The sequence below is a fragment of the Notothenia rossii genome (assembly GCF_949606895.1).
Source record: "Notothenia rossii genome assembly, chromosome: 10".
NCBI lineage: Eukaryota > Metazoa > Chordata > Actinopteri > Perciformes > Nototheniidae > Notothenia > Notothenia rossii.
The window spans coordinates 44,167,457-44,177,376 of NC_136908.1; the positions used below are offsets into that span (position 1 = coordinate 44,167,457).

The 9,920-nt window shown below is 44.3% G+C and overlaps 1 protein-coding gene across 3 annotated transcripts; it reads left to right on the forward strand.

The window, feature by feature from the left end:
* The first annotated feature begins 1,401 nt into the window (after window positions 1-1,401).
* Window positions 1,402-4,343, forward strand: LOC307020966 (uncharacterized protein). Of its 3 annotated transcripts, none has more exons than XM_079652658.1 (4): window positions 1,406-1,728; window positions 2,411-2,930; window positions 3,023-3,105; window positions 3,187-4,343. In XM_079652658.1, the coding sequence occupies exons 2-3, from the start codon at window positions 2,633-2,635 to the stop codon at window positions 3,088-3,090; spliced, it is 366 nt and encodes a 121-aa protein (XP_079508784.1). In that variant the 5' UTR covers window positions 1,406-1,728; window positions 2,411-2,632; the 3' UTR covers window positions 3,091-3,105; window positions 3,187-4,343. The 3 variants fall into 3 exon arrangements, 1 of the variants encoding a protein (XP_079508784.1); XR_013803042.1 differs by having other exon boundaries at window positions 1,412-1,728; window positions 3,023-3,379; window positions 3,471-4,343; XR_013803041.1 differs by having other exon boundaries at window positions 1,402-1,728; window positions 2,442-2,930; window positions 3,023-4,343.
* Window positions 4,344-9,920: the final 5,577 nt, after the last annotated feature.

Sequence of the window (9,920 nt, forward strand, 5' to 3'; positions counted from 1 at the left end):
CTTTATTCACCAAAAGTGGAAAGCATCTATCAACTCATAAACGAGGATGCCACCAAGAGGCCCTTGGAAACACTTTCAGATAAGCGCGTACCTGAACCATGGCAACTGAACTTTTGTACGGTCATCATTATAACATCCATGACAAAGCTACCAAGTTGAATTGAAGTACCCTAAGCATAACTGCTATTAACAACTTTCCGTTCACAGGACAACAGGCCTCATCGATTTGAATACACGGAGAGCCAAAGCCATATAATTCAAAAGGCATGCTCAACAAACAATTGTTATGCTCATCCAACAATTGTCTTGACAAGACTCAACATTCAACTGCCATATTTCTGAAAGTGCTTTTTACTCTATCTAGATTCCCGATAACTTTTCTTGGTTGAGTTCTTTGAAGTTGATCAAGATCAAAGAAGAGTGTTTCTGCTCGGTTTTGAGCCAGGGAGCTTTTCGCGTGTGAGGTGAACGTGATGACCACTACAATACAGAAACTGCTGAAAGGCTAAGTACATGTTTGCGCGTAGATGCAATATTGATATTAAATTGTAAACCTTCAAAACGACGAACCACATGTTGATTTCTGAGACTTGGAAAGATTTCACACTGGATCCAGTCACAGCTGCAGCGTCATGGACTTTCGTAATAGCAACTGTATACTGAACCCAAATGCTATCCTGGATATGACCTGTAACTCCTCGAAGGGCACCACCTAGTGTTGACGTGCAAGGATTGCTGCTAGAACATTCCTCGTTAGTATAGTGGACAGTATCTCTGCTTGTCACGCAGAAAACCGGGGTTCGATTCCCCCACGGGGAGATTTTTCAATAACAGCCGGACTTTATTCACCAAAGGTGGAAAGCATCTATCTACTCATGAACGAGGATGCCACCAAGAGGCCCTTGGAAACACTTTCAGATAAGCGCGTAGCTGAACCATGGAAACTGAACTTTCGTAAGGTCATCATTATAACATCCATGACAAGCTACCAAGTGCATGCTTCAAATCATTGAAGGAGAACTACAATCAATGACCAAGGCCATGCGCTCAACGATTGCACTTTTGACAGACAAAATCAGGCAAGGAAAGATATCCTTTTATATTTTCCATTTTGACCAGACACATTTTGAGTAGAAACGAAAAGAAAGTCCTTGGTTGCAGAATTGAAGTACCCTAAGCATAACTGCTATTAACAACCTTCAGTTGTTCACAGGACGACAAGCGTCTTCAATTGGAATTCTCAAAGAGCCAAAGCAGTACAATTCAAAAGCCATGCTCAAGAAACAATTGTCTTGCTCATCCAACAATTGTCTTGATAAGACTCAACATTCAACTGCCCTATTTCTGAAAGTGCTTTTTAATACAGCTCGATTCCCAATCACTTTTGTTGGTTGAGTTCTTTGAAGTTGATCAGGATCAAAGAAGAGTGTTTCTGCCCGGTTTTGAGCCGGGGACCTTTCGCGCGGGGACCGCGTATCGTAAGGACTAACTCTCTTAACTTTACCATTCATTCTCTATGGTAGTTCTTATACTGTGACTGCAATATATTTCTGGCCACAAGTGAGAAATTGGGCGCGCTGTTGCACCCTTTTGGTAGAAGTAAGGAGACCCCGTTTCCAGTGACAGAGAGTGAGAGACGGAGCAACAGCAGCAGGATCTTACAGATAGAGACGACATTACCGACATAATTCGACTTCTAGTTCTAACATCACGTCAAACTTGTCAAACGTAAGTGGGGCTTCTTTTTCTACGACTGAATTAACACTTATGATATTGTTACACTGTTTTTGCAATAGTTGTTAGTTGTTAGATTGTCTTTAACTCTGTGTGTTGTTAGCGCTAAGGTACTGTAACTTTTGTTAGCTAATGTTACACTAACGTCATGTATTTACAGTAAATGTCAGCGTTCACAGCAGCTGATTTATTTCTCATTACACATGGCAAAAGAGCTGTCATTATTTGACTCTTTTCATTGCAGCAGTTCTACTTACTACAGTACATTTTAATTGGGTAAATACTACAGTATTCAGTCTTAAGACTTTTGTTTTGCTATCTTCTATTATACTTTTGTTATTATTTTATGGCTAAAGATGTTACCCATCTGCTTTTCTGTCTGTCTGTTCATGTAATAGAAAAGTTGTTACCTAGTCATTACAAATCCCAATAAATGTAAACAGGAAATAAAGTGAGTTCACTCACATTGACAGGGCAATACATAATGAATCTTCCTGCCCACCTGCCCCTCTGTTTGTTTGTTTGTCTGCCTGTCTGATCATGTAATATAACATGTGTTACCTATACAAATCCTGGTTAACGTGAATGAATGAAATGAATAATTCTGCTAGTATAACAGTATGATGAGTTTTGCACTTCTTAATACATATTTTGCATTGTGTTTTACTGTGTGCAGGAGATAATGAAGAAAACCATATTCTTCCCAGGAAAGATGAGTGTCCTTCAGGAAGGGTCCATCTGGCCACCTGCGACAGGACCCTTCAGAGGAGGGTATGAGAATAACAAAAATCATTCCCTTCAGGACAAGTCTGCCCCTCAGAAGCATGAGCATGTGAGGACAAATGCTCTCACTGAGGTCCTTCAGAGGGGAGGGGATGTATCCGACTGACTCGAGGTGATGGGGGAGTACGTGCTACAGTTCGGAAAATATAAGGGGAAACTGTACAGGTGGCTCCTTGAGAATGACGTCGGCTACACCCTCTACCTGATGGACAAGGTGGACGAGGAGGAGAGAGGTGGGACCTTCATCCCCCGAGGGCCTAGCAAGGACAGACTGCTGTTGTTTCTGGACTACGCCAGAAGCTTCCAGGAAATTCAGGATCTGAGGAAGTACCTGTGCTCCAGGAAGCCTGCCCCACCAGTGGCGTCAGAGGGGGAACATACTGTCGGCTTTGGAGCCAGGGCCAAAGACACCTGTAAGCAGATCTGGGATAGCAGGGCTGATGGTTATGCTGCCTTTGTTTTAGGAGTGAAGTGCATCACTAACAGCAAGATTTACAACCTTCAGGCAGCAGAGGGCTGAGTCCTGTCCACCACCTGCTGAAGGCTGCATTGCATCAGATACCTCCACTCTGACATCCAGCACTCCAGGTCAGCTCACAGTAATATGCAAATACTGCTTTAAGGTGAACATGACATTGACATAATAAATGTTATTGTTTAATCTCCTAGTGATGGAGGAGGACAAGGAGCTGTAGAGGGGGATGTTGAATCTGTCTCCTTCAAAATTCTACAACTTCTTAAATGCTGCTTCTTAATTTCGATGTGTATACGTCACTTGCCTGTTTGTATCTCATCATCCCAGATTCATCACCACATAATATGGCCCCTGTGGAAGCGCAGGGAGACACTGTCCTCGATGAAAGTATGGATATCTGAGTCACTGTATTATAGCAGTCGTAGAGCTTTATTCAATTTTATCTGATGTAACTATGATGTTTTACTTTGTTTTACAGCTCTGACTTGCCCAGTGCCTCCTTTCCCCTTAGCTCTGACTTGCCCAGGGTTGTATATCTACTGCCCCTCCAGAGTCTTATCCTTATATAATGCACAGGGCATGGAGAAGGAGATGACGTGGCCGGAGTTCCAGCAGTCGGACTTCTATGATGCTGAAAGGGACAGATGGATTGCAGACAAAAGGAAGCCCTAACCTACCCTCACATACACACATGCATGCGCCACTTCCTGGGTCTACTAAGTTTCATATTAACATACAAACTAAGACGTTTTGCCTGCAACAAAAATGAGACCCCTAAACTATCAGCCTTTTCACCGTCCTGACATTCCTGCCAATAACAAAACAGTTTTGGTTAATGCCCCCAAAAAACTCAATTCATAATAAAGAATAATAATAATTTCAGGGATTTCTATAGGTCCTCCACTCCAATCTTGTCGGTGCTGGGGCCTGCACTAGAATGTTATATACTATACTAGAATAAATATAATTATTGCACTACAATAAAGAAAAAAACAAATACCAAGTAATAGGGTATAAATCACTAAAATGAGAATAGAATGCAGAATAGTAACCATACAATAACATGAGGTGAAAAACATTTCAGATAATGGATGGTGGTGATATCAAATAAATCTATAACAAAACAATACACTATCTTCTTCTAAATTATAATATTACATATTAAGGTGCAATACAACATATCATAAAGTCCAAAAATACAAAGAATATAATATGGTTCAATTCTTTTTTCAGGATCTGATTGTTCTCTCTGTATTGTGTTTTCAGTATTTTTTATATATCTGTAGTTATATTTATATTATTTCCTATATTTGATGTTTCAGCTGTTTTTGAATAAATGATCTTGAATGCATCACTGTGACTGTCTTTACTTGATAGAGGAAGTAATAGTGATAGAATGAAGAATTAAGCACACTCATATGCTCTATGTAAACATCTGTACAATCAACATATTTCAAACATGTTTATAAGTAAAAATACAAAAAGATTATATAAAACATTATTATTACTAATATTAAGATATCATTATTTGTGTTATTATTGTTATGATTGCTATATAGTAAGGTTAAAATAACTTATAAGAAGCAGCAAGAAAGAATAATTCATTTCTAACTCCAAATATCTGTTTCAACTCTAAATTTAAACGTTTGAAAAGATAAATGTAGTATTTGTGTATAATGAGCAACATTTTGAAACCGAATGTGGGGATTTTTGTTTGGATCAGGTGGGATTCGAACCGTCGTTCTTTTGAAGAGGCTTCTGGCCAATAGAAAGTCTTCTATGGGTATACACGGCTTACCTTCGCATGTGAGGCAAACGTGATGACCACTACACTACAGAAACTGCTGAAAAGCTAATTACACGTTTGCGCGTAGATGCAACATTGATATTTAATTGTAAACCTTCAAAACGACGGACCACATGTTGATTTCTGAGACTCGGAGATATTTCACACTGGATCCAGTCACAGCTGCAGCGTCATGGACTTTCATAACAGCAACTGTATACTTAACCCAAATGCTATCCTGGATATGACATGTAACCCCTCGAAGAGCGCCACCTAGGGTTGACGTGCTAGGATTGCTGCAGGAGCATTCCTCGTTAGTATAGTGGACAGTATCTCTGCTTGTCACGCAGAAGACCGGGGTTCGATTCCCCGACGGGGAGATTTTTCAATAACTGCCGGACTTTATTCACCAAAGGTGGAAAGCATCTATCTACTCATGAACGAGGAGGCCACCAAGAGGCCCTTGGAAACACTTTCAGATAAGTGCGTACATGAACCATGGCAACTGAACTTTCGTAAGGTCATCATTATAACATCCATGACAAAGCTACCAAGTTGAATTGAAGTACCCTAAGCATAACTGCTATTAACAACTTTCAGTTAACAGGACAACATGCCTCATCGATTTGAATACACGGAGAGCCAAAGCCGTACAATTCAAAAGCAATGCTCAGCAAACAATCGTCTTGCTCATCCAACAATTGTCTTAAAAAGACTCAACATTCAACTGCCCTATTTCTGAAAATGCTTTTTACTCTATCTAGATTCCCGATAACCTTTCTTGGTTGAGTTCTTTGAAGTTGATCAGGATCAAATAAGAGTGTTTCTGCCCAGTTTTGAGCCGGGGACCTTTCGCGCGTGAGGCAAACGTGATGACAACTACACTACAGAAACTGCTGAAAAGCTAAGTACACGTTTGCGCTTAGATGCAACATTGATATTTAATTGTAAACCTTCAAAACGACTAACCACATGTTGATTTCTGAGACTCGGAGAGATTTTACAATGGATACAGTCACAGCTGCAGCGTCATGGACTTTCGTAACAGCAACTGTATACTTAACCCAGATGCTATCCTGGATATGACATGTAACCCCTCGAAGAGCGCCACCTAGGGTTGACGTGCTAGGATTGCTACAGGAGCATTCCTCGTTAGTGTAGTGGACAGTATCTCTGCTTGTCACGCAGAAGACCGGGGTTCAATTCCCCGACGGGGAGAATTTCCAATAACAGCCGGACTTTATTCACCAAAAGTGGAAAGCATCTATCAACTCATAAACGAGGATGCCACCAAGAGGCCCTTGGAAACACTTTCAGATCAGCGCATACCTGAACCATGGCAACTGAACTTTCGTACGGTCATCATTATAACATCCATGACAAAGCTACCAAGTGCTTGCTGAATTGAAGTACCCTAAGCATAACTTCTATTAACCACCTTTAATTGTTCACAAGACGACCTGCCTCATTGATTTGAATACACGGAGAGCCAAAGCCGTACAATTCAAAAGCAATGCTCAGCAAACAATCGTCTTGCTCATCCAACAATTGTCTTGAAAAGACTCAACATTCAACTGCCCTATTTCTGAAAATGCTGTTTACTAATAATAATAATAATAATGGCTTTAATTTATAAAGCACTTCATATTTGCATTCAAATCCCGAAGTGCTAACATCGTAAAAAGAATAAAAAGCAATAAATAAAATAAATAAGTAAAAAGAATAAATTAAGATAAAAGGGTGATAATAAATAAATAAAAGGTCTAGGGAAAGGCTCTATTGAAGAGGTGGGTTTTGAGGCCTTTTTTAAAAACCTCCACGGTCTGTGGTGCTCTCATGTGGTCGGGGAGAGCGTTCCACAGACTGGGGGCAGCCGAGCAGAAGGCCCGGTCTCCCATGGTACGGAGCTTAGTCCTCGGGGGTTTGAGGAGGTTTGAGTTGCTGGAGCGGGTGGTCAGCACGGAGGTAAGGGGGGTGAGGAGTTCCTTGAGGTATGGAGGGGCTGTTCCATAGATACACTGGTGTGTGAGGACGGAGACCTTGAATTCGATCCTCAATTCCACGGGGAGCCAGTGTAGTGATTTCAGGATGGGGGTGATATGATCATATTTGCGCATCCTCATCAGGATCCTAGCAGCGCTGTTCTGGATGTACTGGAGCCTCTGGATGCTTTTCTTAGGGATCCCGATGAGGAGTGCATTGCAGTAGTCCAGCCTTGAGGAGACAAAGGCGTGGACTAGCTTTTCCGCGTCAAACAGAGTGAGTGAGGGGCGGAGTTTGGCGATGTTCCTGAGGTGATAGAAGGAGTTTTTGCACAGCTGTTTAATGTGGGCCTCAAAGGTCAGATGGGCGTCCATTTTCACACCCAAGTTGGTGACTGTTGAGGAGAGGGTAATGTCCTGGCCGGAGAAGGTGATGGTCGTGATGGTGGATGACCAAACCTGATGTGGGGTGCCAACTATAATGGCTTCGGTCTTGGAGCTGTTGAGTTTCAGGAAGTTTAGCTTCATCCACGCCTGTATCTCCTCCAGGCAGGTAGTGAGTGTGGGTGAAGGCAGGGCTGCAGAGGAGGTAGGGTTGATCCTGAGGTACAATTGGGTGTCATCAGCGTAACAATGGAATGATACTCCATGTCGGCTGATGATAGAGCCAAGGGGGAGCATATAGAGTGTGAAAAGGGTGGGGCCGAGAACTGATCCTTGAGGGACACCACAGGTGACGTTGTGGGTACCCGACTCTGCCTCACCCAAGGAGACGTACTCTGTTCTCCCGGTGAGGTATGATGTGAACCAGTCAAGGGGAGAGTCAGAGAGTCCGATGGTGGAGTGCAGACGATGGAGGAGGATGCCGTGATCGACGGTGTCGAAAGCTGCAGTGAGATCAAGGAGGATGAGGAGAGAGGGAGAGCCAGCATCAGCCGTCATCAGCAGGTCGTTGGTGACTCTGACCAGGGCAGTTTCTGTGCTGTGGCCTGAGCGGAAACCAGACTGGAACTTCTCAAATAGGTTGTTGGAGTTTAGGTGGTCCTGGAGCTGAGCAGCAACTATTTTTTCCAGCACCTTTGACAGAAATGGAAGGTTGGAAATGGGTCTATAGTTGGCCAGGACTCCCGGGTCAAGGGAGGGTTTTTAAGACTAGGTTTGATGACAGCGGTTTTTAGGGCAGAGGGGACATGGCCAGACTGGAGAGAGAGGTTTGCGATCTTAGTGATCATGGGGCTCAGGATGCAGATGTACGATTTCACCAGAGCTGACGGAAGGGGGTCCAGGACACAGGTGGAGGGCTTCATCCTCCTAACGATGCTCTCAACCTCTTGCTGAGAGATGACCGTGAAACAGCGAAGAGGCTGGGTTGTCCCAGGCTGTGGGTCAGCAGTTGGAACTGGAGGTGCAGAGGGGCTAGAGAGGATGGAGCGGATGGTGTCAACTTTATTTTTGAAGAAGGCGGCGAAGTTTCTACACTGCTTCTCAGTGGAGTCGGAGTGTAGAGGACTTTGGGGTTTGAGGAGGTGGTTTATTGTGGAGAAGAGTTGCTTGGAGTTTCCAGTACTGTTGTTGATGATGATGGAGTAGTACTGGGATCGTGCATCTCTGAGGGACTGTGCGTAGGCCTTCTGGTGTTCACGATAGGCTAACAGGTGAACAGTGAGTCCTGAGGCCTTGAGCCGCCGCTCAAGGACACGCCCAGCTGTCTTCATTCTCCGCAGCTCGCCGGTGTACCATGGGGCTGAGCGCGAGAAGGTGACCATCCTGGTTTTGAGGGGGGCGTGTAGATCAAGGAGACTGTTAAGGGACTGGTTGTAATATGCCACTGACTCATTTACTGATGAGAAGTTGGCGGAGGAAATATGCTGGAGGTCCAGGGTCATGATGTCCGGGTCGATGATCCTCAGGTTCCTGAAGCGGATTTGGCGTTTGGGCTTGCTGAGTGGAGACTGGAAAAACAGCTCCAAAGAGATGGTCTTGTGGTCAGACACCCCCAGGTCATACACTAGCAGATTGCTGATGGGGGCGGAGTTTGTGATGACCAGGTCCAGCGTATGGCCCTTGGCGTGTGTGGGGACATCAACATGCTGTGTGAGATTGAGACAGTCCAGGAGCAGCAGAAACTCCGTGGCAAAATGGCAGGAGGGGGAGTCGACGTGAATATTCAAATATCCAAGTATGATAATATTGGCAGAGGATGTGCATAGCGTAGTGAGAAGGTCTTGTATCTCTGGAATGAAAGCAGAATTGGGTTTGGGTGGCCGGTAGATCAGAAGTATTGTCAGAGCGAAGGGGGGTTTACATTTAAATGCAAGGCATTCAAAAGAGGACAATACAGGCAGGGGCAGGAGTGACAGTTCCAATTCCTTTCGGTAGATAACAGCTAGGCCTCCACCACGACCAGTGTTGCGGGCTTTCTCCAAGTAGCTGTAGCCAGGAGGGCAGGCTTCATTGAGTGTGGAGTAAACCTCTGGCTGATGCCAGGTTTCCGTGAGGCACATGAAGTCAAATTTCTCATCAGTGATGTGGTCTTGAATGAAGGATGCTTTATTGCTGAGAGATTGTGTATTCAAAAGTTCTATTTTGGCTTTAGAAGATGTGGTGAATCTCTGTAGGGGCCGGAGTAGGCTGTAATCCACTCCACGTTTTCCAGACTCCTTCGTGTGTGGTGGTGGTCTCGCGATGCTCTCCGTGTATTCATGCAGCGGTCTCGCGATGTTTCTGGCGCGATTTGACCCCGCTGTAGCCGGGCTCTGATGACGCGTCAGATGTGCGACACGACGGCAGACAGAGTGGATGGATGGAATTTCTGCATCTCCGTGCTGGGAATATACAATTTGTCCTCTTCTTTGGCTTCGGTGGATATAGTGGTGTCGACGAAGAAGTCCAAGTTGTTTAATGACTGAGGTGCAGGTTGTAGTGTTGGAGTGGTTGAGACTCAGAGGTTTGGGAATGGAAAACTTCAACATAGCAACAGGTCGGGCGCCGAAGAAGTTTGGTAGCGGAGTTTAGCAGCGAGGGCTAACAGCAACGAGACAGCTAGAAGGCTATCCCGTTGGTATACCTCATGTCCGGGAAAGAAACAGAGGCTTGGGAGTCCGCCTGCTATCACAGTAGTAGCGGGAGAGAGGCAAGAAGTCAGCCGGAGATAGTCAGC

Excerpts from the sequence above, each read along its gene's own strand:
- LOC307020966 (XM_079652658.1), top strand. The coding sequence starts at position 2,633 with ATGGGGGAGTACGTGCTACAGTTCGGAAAATATAAGGGGAAACTGTAC. Across the intron at positions 2,931-3,022 it reads AGCCAGGGCCAAAGACACCT|GCAGCAGAGGGCTGAGTCCT; the intron begins GTAAGCAGATCT and ends TACAACCTTCAG.